This window comes from Coregonus clupeaformis, chromosome 8 (genome assembly GCF_020615455.1).
Source record: "Coregonus clupeaformis isolate EN_2021a chromosome 8, ASM2061545v1, whole genome shotgun sequence".
In the NCBI taxonomy this organism is placed as follows: Eukaryota; Metazoa; Chordata; class Actinopteri; order Salmoniformes; family Salmonidae; genus Coregonus; species Coregonus clupeaformis.
This window is the reverse complement of record NC_059199.1, coordinates 12,056,273-12,078,462: the sequence shown is the minus strand read 5'-3', so window position 1 is coordinate 12,078,462 and position 22,190 is coordinate 12,056,273. Positions and strand designations below refer to the sequence as shown.

The window sequence follows — 22,190 nt, the reverse complement described above, 5'->3', positions numbered from 1 at the left end:
TTCCAGGTCTCGCGTGTCCCCCAGTTATTTTTGTAGGCTATTGGTACCTGTTGAATATCTCTTACCACACCTAAGCAAAAACAAGAAATCTAGTGAGTGTGTTTATTACCATGGGATGACATCATACTTTGCATAATTGACCAACATAAATTGCATATTTCCCTCCCCAACCCTCAAACACAATGCAACATTTTACTCTAAAAATGTACATTGCTTTCCCACACTCATCTCAAATAATGGTCTAGTAACAGTTGCAAAAACCAGGAGATGCTTTCTGTTTTTTCAGACTTAAAATATGATTTAAAATATGATTTAAACAACATACTGGTCAAATGTAAAATGTTCATTTTTTAAAATAAAGTCATAGGCTAAAAGGGATAATGCATTCACTCTAATAATGTTTAATTACAAGTGTTATTGCTGGAGAAATTGTTTTATGTTTAGCTATTACGTTTTGTGTTTGGGGTGTCACTGCTCGTATCTGTCGCAGCGTGCGTTTGTTTTGCCTCAATTCCGTGTGTGACATTCGAGACGTGAAGTTGGGAACACGTCAGTCAGACTGTTGAACATTGAGTGAACATCGACTGTCTTTCTTGCGCAGCAAACGCAAGTGCTGCAGCAACAGACTCCCAACCAGTGCGCGAGGAGGACAGAGGGGTACTGTGACGACGATTTTACCAATGTCTCTTGAGAATATAACATTATACGGTCTCTAAACATGACTTCGGTTTGGAAGAGACTTCAGCGTGTCGGCAAGAAAGCATCGAAGTTCCAGTTTGCGGTGACTTTTCAAGAACTGACAGTAGAATGCACGAAGAAATGGTAAGTAAACATGCTTTACTGGATTAGCATTGAAAAAATTGTCATGTCTGAACCGATAAAACACAACCTCTTGGGATTTGAAACTTGTTGTCACTGATTCTGTCCCCTGCTCGAGATGTGAATCAAACTTTCAGATTCATATTTGGTTGGTGCAATGCTATGTTGTCAGTTATAGGCTAAATGATGGTTTAATGTTGTCAATTGCGTACTGCTATCACATTGACTTCCCCATGACTTTTTTGTTGATTGTACAAATTTATTGCACAGTGCATTATACTGTACTGTACAGCTTTGGGTGAGCGCACGCCTTTGTCAGCCAATGCACTTCCGCATTTACCCCCCTGCTGTTTTCCTATTCTAATCATCGTCAGGCGAAAAGCTTCCTAATTGACATTCAGTTACTCAGGGGGGAAGCATTAAAACTGGTTGCTTTGAGCGTAAGCAATAGATGCATCCAAATTTAAATATTAAAATGTTTAAGCCTAAACTATGAAGTATCACAGGTCTATGAACTACAGGTGATGCTGTACGATGATGATGATGATGATGTCATTCATTCATGTTCATCGTCATCATCATCATCATCATACAGCATCACCTGTAGCGCATATAATTTCCCCCCCCTGACCATACAGTGCATTCGGAAAGTATTCAGACCCCTTGACTTTTTTCCACATTTTGTTACTTTACAGCCTTATTCTAAAATGGATTAAATTGTCCCCCCCCGTCCCCCCATCAATCTACACACAATACCCCATAATGACAAAGTAAAAACAGGTTTTTAGAAATGTTTGCAAATGTATATTACAGCCTGGAGTCTTCTTGGGTATGACGCTACAAGCTTGGCACACCTGTATTTGGGAAGTTTCTCCCATTCTTCTCTGCAGATCCTCTGAAGCTCTGTCAGGTTGGATGGGGAGCGTTCCAAGTCAGGGCTCTGGCTGGGCCACTCAAGGACATTCAGAGACTTGTCCCGAAGCCACTCCTGCGTTGTCTTGGCAGTGTGCTTAGTGTCGTTGTCCTGTTGGAAGGTGAACCTTTGCCCCTGTCTGAGGTCCTGAACGCTCTGGAGCAGGTTTTCATCAAGTCCTATACCACTGGGCACAGACGTCAGTATAACGTCTAGTTTTGATTTACATTTGGTTGAGTTGTCAACATCATGTCACCTTATCATAGGATTTAGGTCAAAAGTTAGGTGAAAAAAAATAAGAAATTCCCTTACGTTGATTACCTTTTGCAAATCCAATCAGTTATCCACGTTGATTCAACGTCATCACATTTTTTAGTTTTTTTATTACGTGGAAACAACGTTGATTCAACCAGTTTTTTCCCAGTGGGATGTTATTTCAGCATTTTAAGCTGATACTGTATCTCCTAGTCTTACCTAACCTAATATAATCATGTGGAATAAAGCCTGTCAGGCTGGTGAGGCAGGGTTCTATGCAGCCCCACTGATGGCCTGATCCACTCTGCTGATTCAATCAGTAAATGGATGAAATGCTGCATATGACTGCTGTGCAGCCAGGTGCATTCATGAGGATGCACACACACACACACACACACACACACACACACACACACACACACACACACACACACACACACACACACACACACACACACACACACACACACACACACACAGAGGGCAGGGTTTTAACTTAACTCAGCTCTTACGCATGTATGGAATGCTCATACAGCCAGTGGTGCTGTGGTTCCTGTCTGGGCCCTGCATTAAATCCATTAGCATTACTCATGTTCTATCTAGAATGTGCTTCCTCCAACCACCCAGCCCTAGCTTGCAGACTACCTCCCTGTCTCTCTACCCTCATTGTTCTACTATACACCAACTTTACTAGTATCAGCATGTTTAAGCCTCCGTTCTTGGTATTGCTGTCTATCTAACCATTCTCCTATACCTAGTGTATCATATTCAACTTGATGATAACGTCACTCAGTACAGTCTAATTTGAATGTTGATAAGAATCAAGTTTGACCAGTTTGAATACGAGTCATCGATTGCATGACTTTTATGACTGTTTGATGTGTGGGATTAACACAAGTGGTGTTTTGTCGGCCGGTGATGGGGTCAGTATATTTTGGTGATCTGACTCTTGGCAGCAAACTGTGGTTCTGCATGGGCCTCTGCTTGTTCACAGCTTAGCAGTAATATCACGTGATGCTATGCAACCACAGACCACACAACATCACATCAGTCTCTCAACAAGCCCCAGCAGCACAGCGTGAAAAGGCCGATATCGGCAGTTAATATTGATGAAATTATTATATTGGTGGGATTCTACAGAGAATAGCAGTAATGTTACCAGTCGCAGTGTTTGGGTACCTGGCTTACATTTCCATGTTTCCAGTTTGCAAGAAGAATGTGTAAAATGTGGATCAGCTAGACAGGTCGTCCTGCTTAACTGATTAGCAAAATGACTGTTCAGTTTGCAAAAATAGAGGAGGTGTGTATGTGTACAGTGCATTCGGAAAGTATTCAGACCCTTTGACTTTTTCCATATTTTGTTATGTTACAGCCTTATTCTAAAATTGATTTTTTTTTAAAAGGCCTCATGAATCTACACACAATACACCATAATGACAATGCGAAAACAGGTGTTTAGCAATTTTGGAAAATTAATAAAATAAATGAAATACCTCATTTACATAAGTATTCAGACCCTTACAACCAACTAATTGCAGCATTACCACAAAAATGGAAGAGGCAAGTGGAAGGGGGAGAAAGTAAGGAACTTGTATGTTGGCCGCATTAAAGACCAAAATTGGTTAAAGAAAATTATGATGAACAAATAAATATACCAGTTTAATTTAAGAAGCAAAACATTGACAGCTGTGCCATATAGATCGCTAAATAGTTGGGAAGAGATTTTCGATGTACCGATTCCATGGCACTTGGTTTATGAACTGATACGCAAAACGACGCCGGATTCAAAACGTATAATTTTTCAATTAAAATTATTAAAACAACATTCGTGCAACCAATAGAATGTTATTTATATGGGGGATACAACCTTCCCAGCTCTGCAGATTTTGCTGCGAAGAGACGGTCATTTGATCATTTATTACGGTACCTGTCCATATGTAGCTTGTTTTTGGTCACAGGTCCAGGAATGGCAGAAGAATTGCAACATTTACCTGAAGCTAACGCTGCAGGTAGTGTGATGGGTGATTTGAAGGAGTCAGGCGCAGGAGGGTAAATCACAGAATACAGAGTTCATTCCGGAATACAGCGTTACGCAGGATAGCGTCAAACAGTCCAGTGCGCAAAACAGGCGCACTGGAACCAAACAGGCACATGGGGAAAATATACCCCGGCAATACAAAATACACTGAGCTCAACCGAGCTACACACTCCTCACATTAAACAATCACCCACAAGGACAAGGGGGCAGAGGGAACACTTATACACATACTAATGAGGGGATATGAACCAGGTGTGTGTAATAGACAAGACAAAACAAATGGAATGATGAGAGGAGGCAGCTTCGGATGAAGTCGTGACAGATAGCAATACTAAGTGATTTGAAAAGTCATAGTCAATTGATCAATAATATAATAATACTTTTAGCAAAAATGTTTATCTTTAATTTACAATCTGTAGAAACTATGAGAATAGAAAGGTTCAGAACTTTTGTAAAGAATCACTGCACAGTTTTAAAATATATGGCAAATAGAAATCCAATATGGATGGTGTTAAGAGATAGATGGGAGGAGTTGAATGGAGCTGAAGGATGGGACTAATAACAACAAGATAACCAGTGGTGTAAAGTACTTAAGTAACAATACTTTAAAGTACTACTTAAGTAGTTTTTTGGGGTATCTATACTTTACTGTACTATTTATATTTTGGACAACTTTTACTTTTACTTCACTACATTCCTAAAGAAAATAATGTACTTTTTACTCCATAAATTTTCCCTGACTCCCAAAAGTGCTCGTTACATTTTGAATGCGTAGCAGGAAAGGAAAATGGTGCAATTCCCGCACTTATCAAGAGAACATCCCTGGTCATCCCTACTGCCTCTGATCTGGCGGACTCACTAAACACATATGCTTCGTTTGTAAATTACAGTGAGGGAAAAAAGTATTTGATCCCCTGCTGATTTTGTATGTTTGCCCACTGACAAAGACATGATCAGTCCATAATTTTAATGGTAGGTTTATTTGAATAGTGAGAGACAAAATAACAACAAAAAAATCCGGAAAAACGCATGTCAAAAATGTTATAAATTGATTAGCATTTTAATGAGGGAAATAAGTATTTGACCCCTCTGCAAAACATGACTTTAGTACTTGGTGGCAAAACCCTTGTTGGCAATCACAGAGGTCAGACGTTTCTTGTAGTTGGCCACCAGGTTTGCACACATCTCAGGAGGGATTTTGTCCCACTCCTCTTTGCAGATCTTCTCCAAGTCATTAAGGTTTCAAGCCTGACGTTTGGCAACTCGAACCTTCAGCTCCCTCCACAGATTTTCTATGGGCTTAAGGTCTGGAGACTGGCTAGGCCACTCCGGGACCTTAATGTGCTTCTTCTTGAGCCACTCCTTTGTTGCCTTGGCCATGTGTTTTGGGTCATTGTTATGCTGGAATACCCATCCACGACCCATTTTCAATGCCCTGGCTGAGGGAAGGAGGTTCTCACCCAAGATTTGACGGTACCTGGCCCTGTCCATCATCCCTTTGAAGCGGTGAAGTTGTCCTGTCCCCTTAGCAGAAAAACACCCCCAAAGCATAATGTTTCTACCTCCACGTTTGACTTGGGGTCATAGGCAGCATTCCTCCTCCAAACACGGCGAGTTGAGTTGATGCCAAAGAGCTCGATTTTGGTATCATCTGATCACAACACTTTCACCTAGTTCTCCTCTGAATCATTCAGATGTTCATTGCCAAACTTCAGACGGCCCTGAATATGTGCTTTCTTGAGCAGGGGGACCTTGCGGGCGCTGCAGGATTTCAGTCCTTCACGGCGTAGTGTGTTACCAATTGTTTTCTTGGTGACTATGGTCCCAGCTGCCTTGAGATCATTGACAAGATCCTCCCGTGTAGTTCTGGACTGATTCCTCACCGTTCTCATGATCATTGCAATAATTGGGAGATTGACAGTTATTTTGTGTTTCTTCCATTTGCGAATAATCGCACCAACTGTTGTCACCTTCTCACCAAGCTGCTTGGCGATGGTCTTGTAGCCCATTCCAGCCTTGTGTAGGTCTACAATCTTGTCCCTGACATCCTTGGAGAGCTCTTTGGTCTTGGCCATGGTGGAGAGTTTGGAATTTGATTGACTGATTGCTTCTGTGGACAGGTGTCTTTAATACAGGTAACAAGCTGAGATTAGGAGCACTCCCTTTAAGAATGTGCTCCTAATCTCAGCTCTTTACCTGTATAAAAGACACCTGGGAGCCAGAAATCTTTCTGATTGAGAGGGGGTCAAATACTTATTTACCTCATTAAAATGCAAAACAATTTATAACATTTTTTGACATGCGTTTATCTGGATTTTTTTGTTGTTATTCTGTCTCTCACTGTTCAAATAATCCTACCATTAAAATTATAGACTGATCATTTCTTTGTCAGTAGGCAAACGTACAAAATCAGCAGGGGATCAAATACTTTTTTCCCTCACTGTATGTCTAAGTGTTGGAGTGTGCCCCTGGCTATCCATAAATAAATAAAACTAGAAAATGGTGTCGTCTGGTTTGCTTAATATAAGGGATTATAAATTATTTATACTTTTACTTATACTTAATTATATTTTAGCAATTACATTTACTTTTGATACTTAAGTACATTTAAAACCAAATACTTTTAGATTTTTACTCAAGTAGTATTTTACTGGGTGACTTTCACTTTTACTTTAGCCTGCGGCTACTGGAGACAAGTTGAAGTATTGTGGCCTGACTGTTGCTAGGGGCCACGCCCTCCAGTAATAGGGCCCTGAGGGACTGGGAAAGTCCCCAGCTGGGTTTTGTTCAGTAGGGAGCAAACGTTTTGAAACGTTGTGAAACATGGAGGTGCTACCTACCCGAAACGTGTCCAATGAGAATATTTTAGATTTTTTTTGTTGCTACAGTGGGACCTGCTGAACAGTACACTCATCATGTGTCTGAGTTAGAGCACTGAACAGAGTCACAAGATGGCTGACACTTCCCCTCCTTCTCTTGTGTTTACGCAGCAGACAGATGTGTGTGTGTGTGTGTGTGCGTGCGCACATGTGTGTTTGTTTGTATTTGAGAGAAGGCCAACGGGTCATGTCTTAAGCTTTTATCTTAGTTACCCTTAAAATTCATAAACCCTTGACTTAGTCCACATTTTGTTGTGTTACAGCCTGAATTCAAAATTTATTAAAAAATTATAATTCTCACCCATCTACACACAATACCCGATAAAGACAAAGTGATAACATGTTTTTAGAAATGTCTGCAAATGTATTGAAAATGAAATACATAAATATCTCATTTACATAAGTATTCACACCCCTGAGTCAATACGTGTTAGAATCACCTTTGGCAGCGATTACAGCTGTGAGTTGTTCTGGGTAAGTCTCTAAGAGCTTTGCACACCTGGATTGTAACATTTTTGGTGGTTGATCATTGCTAGACAACCATTTTCAAATCTTGCCATAGATTTTCAAGCAGATTTAAGTCAAAACTGTAACTCGGCCACCCAGGAACATTCACTGTCTTCTTGATCCAGTGTAGGCATTAGAAAACCTCCCTGGTCTTTGTGGTTAAATCTGTGTTTGAAATTCACTGCTCGACTGAGGGACCTTACAGATAATTGTATGTGTAGGGTACAGAGATGAGGTAATCATTCAAAAATCATGTTAAACACTATTACTGCACACAGAGTGAGTCCATGCAACTTGTTAAGCACATTATGACTCCTGAACTTATTTAGGCTTGCCATAACAAAGGGGTTGAATACCTATTGACTCAAGACATTTCAACTTTTAATTTTTAATTAATTTGCAAAACATAACTCCACTTTCACATTATATGGTGTATAGTGTGTAGGCCAGTGACAAAAACATATATATTTAATCTATTTTAAATTCAGGCTGTAACACAACAAAATGTGGAAAAAGTCAAGGAGTGTGAATACTGTTCATAGTATGTGCCATGCTGTGGCAAGAAGGAAGGAACATAGGATATACAGAGAGCTCTGTCCTGATAATACTGAGAGCTCTGTCCTGATAATACTGAGAGCTCTGTCCTGATAATACTGAGAGCTCTGTCCTGATAATACTGAGAGCTCTGTCCTGATAGTTATTCTGCGCTATAGTGCCGGTATTTTCCTATGTACTGTACACAATTTGAATACCTCAGGCTAGGCTTGGGCGGTATACAGATGTTCATATCGTCATACCGTCCTTCTCTCATCTCGGGGATTTACGGTATTACGGGCGTAGCACACAAGGGGGCGCTACAAACGCAAGTAAAGCCCATTGGGCCTCTATTACCAGAATGCTAATAAGATTAGAACAAACTAATAGCGAAAACGAACATAAACTAATTGCAAAGACAGGCAAATCCGGCTCAAAGTTATACAAGCATAGTTAGTAGTTATCAAATCTCATTTTCGGTGAGTGTGGACATTTACAAGCGAAAGGGAACGATAGAAATTGTGCAAATGAACAAAGTTGTGATGCTTTTCTGAAGGAAGAGCAGCATGTGTACACAGAGCAGAGGGGTTGAAGAACAGGGGAGAAAAAGAAAACGCTAGCAACTGTATGGAACTCATCCAGAGATCTTTGACTTATGGCAGAAAGCCATTATAAGATATCTGAAGGCAAACATTTTGTAGTGAATTGAATAACTTCATCACCTCATGTGCGCCGCACAACATAGACTTGCCGATAGATATAGAACGCTATGGACTCACCAGCTCCCACTTTCTCCAGTTGTGCTATATACAAACAAACACGTGACTGGCTCAACTGTTCTGGGGAACTACGGTAAGCTTCGTAATGTAAAATAATGTGACAGGTGAAATGAAGAACGCAATCTGCTTTATCTCCTAAGGTATTGCACAAGTTGACTGCAGTTATTAACAAAAAAAATTCCTACAAATATTCACATTTATTGAACAACTTAAAATAAATTGTTTTGATGGTATTGAAAAACCATTTTGTGTCTTTTTCCAAATACCCCGGTATACGGTATACAGTTGAAGTCGGAAGTTTACATACACTTAGGTTGGAGTCATTAAAACTTGTTTATCAACCACTCCACAAATGTCTTGTTAACAAACTATAGTTTTGGCAAGTCGGTTAGGACATTTACTTTGTGCATTTTTCCAACAATTGTTTACAGACAGATTATTTCACTTATAATTCACTATATCATAATTCCAGTGGGTCAGAAGTTTACATACACTAAGTTGACTGTGCCTTTAAACAGCTTGGAAAATTCCAGAAAATGATGTCATGGCTTTAGAAGCTTCTGATAGGCTAATTGACATCATTTGAGTCAATTGGAGGTGTGCCTGTGGATGTATTTCAAGGCCTACCTTCAAACTCAGTGCCTCTTTGCTTGACATCATGGGAAAATCAAAAGAAATCAGCCAAGCCAAAACAATGGTAGACCTCCACAAGTCTGGTTCATCCTTGGGAGCAATTTCCAAATACCTGAAGGTACCACGTTCATCTGTACAAACAACAGTACGCAAGTATAAACACCATGGGACCACGCAGCCGTCATACCACTCAGGAAGGAGACGTGTCTGTCTCCTAGAGATGAACGTACTTTGGTGCGAAAAGTGCAAATCAATCCCAGAACAACAGCAAAGGACCTTGGGAAGATGCTGGAGGAAACAGGTACAAAAGTACCTATATCCACAGTAAAACGAGTCCTATGTCAACATAACCTGATGTTAAGGCCGCTCAGCAAGGAAGAAGCCACTGCTCCAAAACCGCCATAAAAAAGCCAGATTACGGTTTGAAACTGCACTTGGGGACAAAGATCGTACTTTTTGGAGAAATGTCCTCTGGTCTGATGAATAAATAGAGCTGTTTGGCCATAATGACCATAGTTATGTTTGGAGGAAAAAGGGGGTCGCTTGCAAGCTGAAGAACACCATCCCAACCCTGAAGCACGGGGGTGGCAGCATCATGCTGTGGGGGTGCTTTGCTGCAGGGGGGACTGGTGCACTTCACAAAATAGATGGCATCATGAGGAAGGAAAATTATGTGGATATATTGAAGCAACATCTCAAGACATCAGTCAGGAAGTTAAAGCTTGGTCGAAAATGGGTCTTCCAAATGGACAATGACCCCAAGCATACTTCCAAAGTTGTGGCAAAATGGCTTAAGGACAACAAAGTCAAGGTATTGGAGTGGCCATCACAAAGCCCTGACCTCAATCCTATAGAAAATGTGTGGGCATAACTGAAAAAGCGTGTGCGAGCAAGGAGGCCTACAAACCTGACTCAGTTACACCAGCTCTGTCAGGAGGAATGGGCCAAGATTCACCCAACTTATTGTGGGAAGCTTATGGAAGGCTACCCAAAATGTTTGACCCAAGTTAAACAATTTAAAGGCAATGCTACCAAATACTAATTGAGCGTATGTAAACTTCTGACCCACTGGGAATGTGATGAAAGAAATAAAAGCTGAAATAAATCATTCTCTCTACTATTATTCTGACATTTCACATTCTTAAAATAAAGTGGTGATCCTAACTGACCTAAAACAGGGAATCTTTACTAGGATTAAATGTCAGGAATTGTGAAAAACTGAGTTTAAATGTATTTGGCTAAGGTGTATGTAAACTTCCGACTTCAACTGTATCTATTATTACTTGAAGAGGGTTAGGTAATGAAATACTGCATTCGCAAAGGTAACACTGATACACTGATCCCTCTGGGCACAGACGTTAGATTAACGCTTATTCCACATTGGTTCAATGTAATTTCGTTGAAATGACGTTGAAACAACGGTGATTCAACCAGTGTGTGTGTGCCATGTGGGATATCCCTGCTTACGTAAGGGCGATTCCACACCAGCATGGCCTGAAAATATTTTTGGGTATCTCAGATTGTTCTGGTAATGCTCACATAGAAACTTAATTGGGAGGTAGGATGTTTAACATGCTTTTTACATTTGTATCACAAGCCAAGTTCTAAAATATGGAGTATGGATATATTGTAAAAAAACAACATCACATTAATTTATTCAATATTACAAATATGAATATCTCAAAAGTACCCTTTTTTATGTTGCTTACTTGAGACATATTCTTTGGAACAATATATTCTTCAAACATATACAGAGCGTGCTTTCTGCTACTTTTTAAGAAGTTATACATTTGATACATAGAAATTGACGTCAAAGCCCTCCTGTAGGATTACACATTCAGCAAATCACCAGCAGAGGGAGTTCCCTTTGAATCCATTTTCCCATGCAACTGTGTTGGTGGTGCTCATAAAATGTATCATAACTTTAAAAGTAGCAGAGAGCCCACTCTAGACATTTGATGCACTTGTAGAGTATTGTAGGCCTGTATGTCTAAAAAGGGCCTAAAATGGCCACTTTCATCATGATTTTATTGAAAGATGCTAATGTAAAAAGTATTTCAAACATCCTTCCTCTCAATTAAGTGAGAATTGCCAGATAAATCTTGAGTTACCAAAAATATATTCGGCCTCTGCTGGCATGGAATCGCCCGTAAGCGTAAACAGTGTTAGTGTGTGCGTATACAATGCTTATGTGTGCTTATACAGTGTGTATGCATGCACAGTACTTATTATGTGTGCTTATACAGTGTGTATGCATTTACAGTACTTATTATGTGTGCTTATACAGTGTGAATGCATGCACAGTACTTATTATGTGTGCTTATACAGTGTTTTGTGCTTTCTCTACTCCCAGGCAGCCAGACAAACTGCGAGTAGTATGGAGCAGGAGAAGCAGGAGAAACTGCACCAAGGTAATATGGGGAATGCTACTTCATTCAACAAGTTGAGTAGTGACATATGTAGGCCTGTTTGTCCAGCGCTTGTCATCATGATAAAGTGTGAGAAGGCCCCTACTGTATGTAGACTACCTGAGGATGTGTAGCCTATACGGTGAAAGGTCAGATATGCTTGTGTTTGAGGAAATTGGACCATGTATACACAGAAGTGTGGTATGTTTTGAGTTCAGCCATAAATCATTCTGGCTTTATTCATCACAGCAATTGCTTTATTAATCACATCATATTAAAGATGCGCTATGCAGAAATTGCTCAGCCATTTCCTGGTTTCTAAAATTCTAATAGTTCACCTTATTTCAGTTTATGTGACAAAACAAGCAAGTATAGTGTAGAGAATCATTGTACCATCTAAACCGCTGTGAAATATATTTTCCATAACCAAAAAGATTGTATTTTCAGCTGTTTGAAGCTGGTGTACAAAACCGAAAGTAAAAGACGCAAACACAAAACTTAAAAACGGGAAGCATAGAAATAGTGCACATAGAACAGATCTACCGCTTCTTAGACTTGGTTTCAATTAGAATGACAGATTTATAACTCCTATTTCTATGTGAATTTGGTCGGGTCGCCCAAAAGGTTACATTGTGCAGCTTTAAGCTTATTTGCTTATAGTCACAATGCATTCATTATCTATCACATTCAACACACTACAGTCACAATGCATTCATTATGTATCACATTCAACACTCTACAGTCACAATGCATTCATTATTTATCACATTCAACACTCTACAGTCACAATGCATTCATTATGTATCACATTCAACATTCTATAGTCACAATGCATTCATTATGTATCACATTCAACACACTACAGTCACAATGCATTCATTATGTATCACATTCAACATTCTATAGTCACAATGCATTCATTATGTATCACATTCAACACACTACAGTCACAATGCATTCATTATGTATCACATTCAACACTCTACAGTCACAATGCATTCATTATTTATCACATTTAACACTACAGTCAAAATGCATTCATTATTTATCACATTCAACACTCTACAGTCACAATGCATTCATTATTTATCACATTTAACACTCTACAGTCAAAATGCATTCATTATGTATCACATTCAACACTCTACAGTCACAATGCATTCATTATTTATCACATTTAACACTCTACAGTCAAAATGCATTCATTATGTATCACATTCAACACTCTACAAGCCACACGTGCCACAAATATTTAGACCCCCTTGATTTTTTCCACATTTTGTTACGTTACAGCCTTACTCTGAAATGGATTAAATAAAACAATTTCCTCATCAATCTACACACAATAACCCATAAAGACAAAGCAAAAACTGGTTTTTGGACATTTTTGCAAATTTATTAAAAACAAAAAACAGAAATACCTTATTTACATAAGTATTCAGACCCTTTGCTATGAGACTCGAAATTGAGCTCAGGTGCATCCTGTTTCCATTGATCATCCTTGAGATGTTTCTACAACTTAATTGGAGCACCTGTGGTCAATTCAATTGATTGGACATGATTTGGAAAGGCACACACCTGTCTATATAAGGTCCCACAGTTGACAGTGCATGTCAGAGCAAAAACCAAGCCATGAGGTCGAAGGAATTGTCCGTAGAGGTCCGAGACAGGATTGTGTCTAGGCACAGATCTGGGGAAGGTTACATTTCTGCAGCATTGAAGGTCCCCAAGAACACAGTGGCCTCCATCATTCTTAAATGGAAGAAGTTTAGAACCACCAAGACTCTTACTAGAGCTGGCCGCCCGCCCAAACTGAGCATTCGGGGGAGAAGGGCCTTGGTCAGGGAGGTGACCAAGAACCCGATGGTCAATCTGACAGAGCTCCAGAGTTCCTTTGTGGAAATGGGAGAACCTTCCAGAAGGACAACCATCTCTGCAGCACTCCACCAATTAGGCCTTTATGGTAGAGTGGCCAGACGGAAGCCACTCCTCAGTAAAAGGCACATGACAGTCCGCTATGAGTTTTCCAAAAGGCACCTAAAGACTCTCAGGCCATGAGAAACAAGATTCTCTGGTCTGATGAAACCATGATTGAACTCTTTGGCCTGAATGCCAAGCGTCACGTCTGGAGGAAACCTGGCATAATCCTTACGGTGAAGCATGGTGGTGGCAGCATCATGCTGTGGGGATGTTTTTCAGCGGCAGGGACTTGGTGACTTGTCAGGATCGAGGCAAAGATGAATGGAGTAAAGTACAGAGAGATCCTTGATAAAAATCTGCTCCAGAGCTCTCAGGACCTCAGACTAGGGCGAAGGTTCACCTTCCAACAGAACAATGACCCTAAGCACACGGCGAGGACAACGCAGGAGTGGCTTCGGGACAAGTCTCTGAATGTCCTTGAGCCTCTGGAGAGACCTGAATATAGCTGTGCAGCAACGCTCCCCATCCAACCTGACAGAGCTTGAGAGGATCTGCAGAGAAGAATAGGTGAAACTCCCCAAATACAGGTGTGCCAAGCTTGTAGCGTCATACCCAAGAAGACTCGAGGCTGTAATCGCTGCCAAAGGTGCTTCAACAATGTACTGAGTAAAGGGTCTAAATACTGATGTAAATGTAATATTTCAATTTTTTAATGTTTTTTTATACATTTATACATTTGCTAAAATGTCTAAAAAACAGTTGTTGCTTTTCATTATGGGGTATTGTGTGTAGCTTGATGAGGGGATATATATATATTTTTTAAATCAATTTTATTATATGGCTGTAACTTAACAAAATGTGGAAAAAGTTAAGGGGTCTGAATACTTTCCGAAGGCACTGTACAATTCATAGGTATGACTGGGTTCCCCCAGTCAGCGTATTATCGGATCCTCTCCCTGACTTGATATTTACCCCATTCCTCAGCTGCGTGGGTGGCAGCCTGGCATCAAGAACCCCTACAGGGGCACGGTGGTGTGGCATGTGCCCGAAAACCTGGACATCACCGTCACACTCTTCAAGGTATAGAATCTCTCCACTGGAAAGTTGTGCGCAAATGCTTGGGGAAATTAGTTAGATTCATGTGCATTTGGATTGACAAAACATGTTTCCTTATTCTCAAAATCACTCTTCTTTTAGGACCCGACAGCGGAGGAATTTGAAGACAAGAACTGGACATTCATCATTGAGAATGTGAGTATTTTTCTCTGATGTGGTGGCATGAATAGATGTTTTTTATCAATTAGAATTTTGAGTCAAAACACGTACAGTACATTGAATGTTTAAAGTTTGACAGAGCTGTCACGGATGACATAGTGCATGCTACAAAAACATATCCTGGGTTTAAGACTTTTTAATACAGTTTTAGGAAAAACATTTCCTCTTGATTATACCAAAGTATTGGATTTAAGTAGCTTCAGTTGGAAAACCTGAGTTAACCCCTGGCCTTTGGCCCTCAGGAAACTAACAAGGGCCACAGGAAGGTGCTGGCATCAGTGGACGTCAACATGAAGGAGTTTGCCAGCATCACCCCTGCACAGTATGACCTGACGCTGAAGCTCATGCCCCTGTCTGTGAAGGTGGTGGAAGCCACACTCAAACTGACCTTGACCTGCGTCTTCCTCAAAGAGGGCAAGGCCACGTGAGTTGCCATTTATATATTGTATGCACGCATGACTGTAAGTCGCTTTGGATAAAAGCGTCTGCTAAATGGCATATTATATTATATTATTATTATCTAATCAGTCATGCTTATCACAGGCTTACTGTATTATGTCAAGTAGATAGGGCTACTAAAAGGTTTACCGTATTATGTCAAGTAGATAGGGCTACTAAAAGGTTTACCACATTATGTCAAGTAGATAGGGCTACTAAAAGGTTTACCACATTATGTCAAGTAGATAGGGCTACTAAAAGGCTTACCGTATTATGTCAAGTAGATAGGGCTACTAAAAGGTTTACCACATTATGTCAAGTAGATAGGGCTACTAAAAGGTTTACCACATTATGTCAAGTAGATAGGGCTACTAAAAGGTTTACCGTATTATGTCAAGTAGATAGGGCTACTAAAAGGTTTACCACATTATGTCAAGTAGATAGGGCTACTAAAAGGTTTACAGTGTTATGTCAAGTAGATAGGGCTACTAAAAGGTTTACCACATTATGTCAAGTAGATAGGGCTACTAAAAGGTTTACCGTATTATGTCAAGTAGATAGGGCTACTAAAAGGTTTACCACATTATGTCAAGTAGATAGGGCTACTAAAAGGTTTACAGTGTTATGTCAAGTAGATAGGGCTACTAAAAGGTTTACCGTATTATGTCAAGTAGATAGGGCTACTAAAAGGTTTACCGTATTATGTCAAGTAGATAGGGCTACTAAAAGGTTTACCACATTATGTCAAGTAGATAGGGCTACTAAAAGGTTTACCACATTATGTCAAGTAGATAGGGCTACTAAAAGGTTTACCGTATTATGTCAAGTAGACAGAGATTGAGATACTAAATGGTTTACCACATTATGTGAAGTAGAAAAAGTATTGAGTCAACTGTCTCTCAACAAAGCTTACCGTTAAAAAAAACAAAGCTTTGTAATGGTATATAACCATTTGAGTTGGTCATTACTGACCTGTAACGTTATAGTCAGTTAATGATGTTTAATGATTAGTCATTAACAGTCAATTAGACAATATTACTGTTTCTGGATGAGTTATAATACAATTATTCTTCCTTTGTAACCCAACAGAGATGAGGACATGCAGAGTCTGGCCAGTCTGATGAGCCTGAAGCAGAGTGACATCGGCAACCTGGACGACTTCAACGATAGTGACGAGGAGGAGGGCGAGTGGAGGGCCAGCATCAGAGCCGGCATGGGACCTGCCACTCCCGTCACAGGTAGTGGTCTCGACACAAATGACAAGTCATCAGCTCTCGCATTCCAAGATCGAGTCAAGACGGAGAAAAATGTGTCTGAGACCGAGACACTCAAAATGCTCTGGTCTCGAGTACTGCACACACTGATAAATACAGTAGCTTTATACAGTACTAACCTTTCATACACACCGAAAGACACAAGCCCACGTATCCACTCCATCTGACAGGTAAACAAAACTGCCATAGGAGATGCTCACTTTGCATATGTTTGAAGCCTTCTGAGGTGTGACAGATTTGAAGTGTTTAATGTTTGAAAACATTGCTCAATACACCGGCATGGCATATTGCTCCACTCTCCAGCCTCACACCTAATGTCTCAACTACGGTGGCCCAGTAGGAACTCACAATTGCCCTCCTATACATTTTCCCTTTCAAATGTATGAACGCCAAGCAAATCTCTTTCCACGCCAAGCTTCCCCTTCCATAATATATGAATTTCCTTTCCTTCCTTTTCTTTAATATTTCCCTCTTCCTTCCCCCCCTCCCTTCCTTCAACTCTGAAAGCACCCACGAGAAGAATACGTGATCAGGCATGGAGGCCTGTGATTGACCCAGAGCCCACAGGTAACTTCCTGTTCCCTCCCCTGCTCCCGCCTCCTCTGAATCTTGATTGGACCTTTTCCCTGGTCCTATCCCCTCTCCTCCCATCCCTCATTTGAAATGTTGATATTCATGTGCTATAAGCGTTTATCTAAATATTGATCAAACTATTCACATTATTTGTATGGTTTGATTAATCATATTTATTAAACCTAATGGATATTAGCCAATGAGGTTTCAAATGAAGTTGTATACCTCATTACATTCTCTTGTTAAATCATTCAATCAGATACTCTCTACAAGGCAAAATTAAGTAAACAAGTTAGCAGTCATTTCAATAACTGTTTGAAGTGATGGAATCTGTTACGTATTTATAGTTACACAATATGAATACCTAAGGTATCCTAACCCATAAGAGCTCACCTTTTCCTTTTAAATTCCTATCATGTATCAAACGTACTATAATTAAACTGTGGGACTGAATACTGGGGCCTGACCAGGAATTCTGGTCCCTGGTTTGTAGGGATGGGACTAGGATTGAGTCATTTATAATGAAGAGTTACAGTGAGAGAGAAAAATAATTTGAGCAACTGTACAGTTTGAATGTCTGGGATGAATATCTGAGTACTATCCCTCTCCATTGCTTATATACTTTCATTCTTCCCCTCTTCCCTTTTCTCACTTCCCCTTCGCTGCTGTTCTCATTTTTCCTCTTCTCTTTTCTCTGAACCCTCTTCCTCAACTGCATTTCATCTCTTTTAATCTCTTTGATACCTGTATATCTCTACAACACTTTCTTTCTCTACTTTTTCTGACACTCTTCTGTTCTTTCCTGCATCTGTCCTCCTTTCTATCTTTTGCTCCAACTCTTTTCTTTCTCCCCCCCTCATCTCTCCCCCTCACCTCCCCATCACCTCCCCCTCCCTCATCTCCCCCATCACCTCCCCCTCCCTCATCCCCCTCCTCACCTCCCCCTCCCTCATCTCTGCCCATCACCTCCCCTTCCCTCATCTCTGCCCATCACCTCCCCCTCCCTCATCTCCCCCATCACCTCCCCCATCACCTCCCCCTCCCTCATCTCTGCCCATCACCTCCCCCTCCCTCATCTCTGCCCATCACCTCCCCCTCCCTCATCTCTGCCCATCACCTCCCCCTCACCTCCCCCATCACCTCCCCCTCCCTCATCCCTGCCCATCACCTCCCCCTCCCTCATCTCTGACCATCACCTCCCCCTCCCTCATCTCTGCCCATCACCTCCCCCTCCCTCATCTCTGCCCATCACCTCCCCCTTCCCTCATCTCTGACCATCACCTCCCCCTTCCCTCATCTCTGACCATCACCTCCCCCTTCCCTCTTTCTGCCCATCACCTCCCCCTCCCTCATCTCTGCCCATCACCTCCCCTCCCACCCCTCCCTCTTTCTGCCCATCACCTCCCCCTCCCTCATCTCTGCCCATCACCTCCCCCTCCTCATCTCTGCCCATCACCTCCCCCTCCCTCATCTCTGCCCATCACCTCCCTCCCCTCCCTCTTTCTGCCCATCACCTCCCCTCCCCCCTCCCTCTTTCTGCCCATCACCTCCCCCTCCCTCATCTCTGCCCATCACCTCCCCTCCCCCTCCCTCTTTCTGCCCATCACCTCCCCTCCCCCTCCCTCTTTCTGCCCATCACCTCCCCCTCCCTCATCTCTGCCCATCACCTCCCCTCCCCCTCCCTCTTTCTGCCCATCACCTCCCCTCCCCCTCCCTCTTTCTGCCCATCACCTCCCCTCCCACCCCTCCCTCTTAACTGCCCATCACCTCCCCTCCCCCTCCCTCTTTCTGCCCATCACCTCCCCTCCCACCCGCCCTTATCTCTTCCACCCAGCTGCCAGTGAGATAGATTGGAGTAGCTCATTTGGCACTGTCTCTACCATCTCACTCTTGTCACGCCCCCCTCTGCCCCGCCTCCCGCCCCTGCCGCCCACTCCCGACTCAACACCGGCCCCGAGGGCACCACTCACCCGGCACGACCCTCCCCCTATGCCTACCAAGTGCCAGCCTTTGTCCGTTCCCACCCACCTGCACTGCCAAAAATCTTCCAGCCGGCCGCTGGCTCAGGTACTGGCAGACAGACTGACTGACTCACGGTCTTATTCACTGATATTGAATCATAGACTACACCTATTGTAATAAGTAAAAAGTCAAGTAACAGCTTTTATTCAAGGATATCACAGAGGGATACCCACAAGTTTGTTTCTGTGCATAACTTTAGCTAGGACATCAGGTAGAATATTTATTTGACATTTGATAAGTTATTGAAGGTGATTGCTTTAAAGAGAAGAGAGAGTTATGAGAAATTGAGAGAGGCATTTGTTGTTTGGGAATTCTGACTCATGGGAAGACATTAAAGGGGCCTCAGACTTGTTATACAATGCATCTTTCTATGGTCTGAGGCACCCCCTGCTGTTTAAAACAGTTTAGCCATGGCAAGATTGAGAAAAACATGTCGACAGATTCCTGGAGGAATGAACTGAATGTCCTGAATGTGCTGAATTACCTTGAGACATACACAGGTCTGGAATAATTATTTTCTCCACTGACCGAAATGCTAGCCGTTGAACGTTTATTGCCGAGGTTGCCAAGGGCAATTGCCTCATTTCCATAGCAACTGCCCTAGCTCGCAGTGAATTTGTTCATCAAAGCGGTGACATATTTTATGGTTTCTGGCATTGGTCCATTCACTTTCTGTCATGACTGTTGCTAGGGAAGTGAGGTCGCAGTTAATAGGGCTGTTCAGGGAGATTCTTGGACACACTAGAGGAATGCTACTTTGCTGGATTTGTATGTGGAGTAATTTAGTTGTCCAGTACTTTACTTTCTTTACACTAGTTTTAAGAGAAAGCATGTCCTATATATTTTTTTATTTTAGATTTAGCCAAGCTTAATGACAATGTATTTTCTCTGTGCTGGTCGGAGTACTTTTAACTCCATTAAGAGTAACCAGTGACGGGGAGTTAAATCTATGACGTTATCCACAGATGTGGGAGGGGCATCATTGTCATAGTTCCCAGCATGCTCTGTTGCAGGTTTGTTTCAATATCTGTGTTTTCGCATGTACATTGATTGTTTTCTATCTTGAGCTACACAAAGATAAGAAACGTACATTTTCTAAACTAATCCAATCTGTAAGTGGATGGATTTATAGCAACCGTTAGTGAGATAGCTGTCTTCATGTAGTGTATTCTCTAACCTACTCTGACAGGCATTTTAAATGCAAGTTGTGAGTGATGAAAAAATGCTGGATATCTTCCTGCAAGTTGGCGTCCAACGGAGATTGGATATCACATTGCAAACCACCCTTATAACACAAAGGAAATCAACTGAAAGATGAATGTACTTTGCTGTAGTTGATTTTTAATTGAAAACAACCCAGAAAAGTGTAAAATGACAAGGGAGTTGATTAAAAAACGACAGTGAAAACAGTAAAATGGTAATTGGAGTTAAATTTAAGAAACTCTCTGAGAGTTGGATATTTACTCCATTTAGTGTCGTTGTAACTCCAAAAATATCAACACCATGACCAGAGTACTTTTAACACAAAATAGGGGTGGGACCATATAAACCCTAAAATAGTGTTACATTTGACTCCCTAGAAGTTGAATTAACTCTTGCAATTTAACTGTGTACTATCTCCTCTACCGTTTTCTCTCAGTGGCCCGGAGGCCCCGCGGCATCCAGAGTGATGCAACATCACGGCTCTGGACCCTGACAGTCTTTCTGAGGGCCACGTGGCTCCTGGTCTCTTCACCCTTCTCTCCATTAAGACCCCTCTCAGCCTCCATCACTGGGCCTTCCTCCACCTCCCCGCTCTCCTCTTCCCCCTCCGTCCTTCCACCTCCCTCTTTCTCTGATATTCCACAGACAGGTACTGCATGGACAAAAATGGATGGGATAGTTTCAAGGCATTTGTCCGTAATTGTAATTTACTGCGCGGGCGCCTATTTGTCGTTGATTCTGTCTGTAGTAGCCGTTCATCACCATCCTCTTTTCTTTCTTTTCTCTACGCCCCACATTCTTCTTTCCATCCCCCTCTTCTCCTCCTCTACCACTTTCGGCACCTCCCCTCCTGCTTTCCAGCTCCTCCCTGTCCCCTGTCAGCCCAAAGCTTACATCACCTCCCTGGCAGAGCCAGGCCCCGCCCTCACTAGGCCCACCAGCCTGCCCTCAGCCCCCTGCGACAGGTACAATACAGACCCACGGCAAAGGACATTAATCAACATATACCATCAGGGAAGCCAATTACATATTTGTATGTAGTTGAATCTCAGAATCTTTTTACACTTTTTAGAGTGCTCAGAAAATATGAATGTTAGGGTGGTCTTAACGTTACATTTCCACAGTAATAATGCTTCATACTCTCAATGTGGGACTTACTGGTCCTTAATCCATCTAGGTCATTTTATTCAACAGAAAACATGTTTAGTCGAATCTTGTAAATGTACTGCACTGTTTTAGACTGATACAGGCACTGTATGAATGATTGTCTGGACAGTGTCAGATTTTCTTTATTAATGATTACAGTCAATCCAACAATGAAACTAAATGTAGCCTATGTTATGTGCAATAGGTTTTCCCACATCAATACTTCTATGTTGTTACTGTTTATCAGACAACGTAGTGAATATTCTGTTGATTGTCTCTTTCTCTTTCTCTCTCTTTATTCCAATCTTAATACCTTTTCTACTCTAATATCTATTCTAACCACCCATATACCATCCCTCTATTTCTCCCTTCCCTCTCTCCTGTCCCTCTTTCTCTCTTACTTTCCCTCCCTCCGTTCTACCCCTTCTCATCCCCCCCTCACAGTTCCCTGGCAGAGTGAATGGAGGCCGCACAAAACCTAGGCCCCTGTGGCCCAGCTGGCCATCTCCCCCAAATTTCTGCACCTGAGCCAGTAGAGCAGACAAAGCAGAGCATGGAGACATGCTAATCCTGC

General features: G+C 41.7%; 1 protein-coding gene across 1 annotated transcript in view; it reads left to right on the top strand.

Moving 5' to 3' along the window:
- Window positions 1-569: 569 nt before the first annotated feature.
- Window positions 570-22,190, top strand: part of LOC121571014 (EH domain-binding protein 1-like protein 1) — a 43,841-nt gene continuing 22,220 nt past the window's right edge. The window contains exons 1-6 of the mRNA XM_045221790.1: window positions 570-822; window positions 11,711-11,768; window positions 14,670-14,765; window positions 14,883-14,936; window positions 15,203-15,384; window positions 16,488-16,636. Coding sequence (XP_045077725.1) covers window positions 719-822; window positions 11,711-11,768; window positions 14,670-14,765; window positions 14,883-14,936; window positions 15,203-15,384; window positions 16,488-16,636 — 643 coding nt within the window. The 5' untranslated portion in view covers window positions 570-718. The remainder of the gene's footprint in view (window positions 823-11,710; window positions 11,769-14,669; window positions 14,766-14,882; window positions 14,937-15,202; window positions 15,385-16,487; window positions 16,637-22,190) is intronic.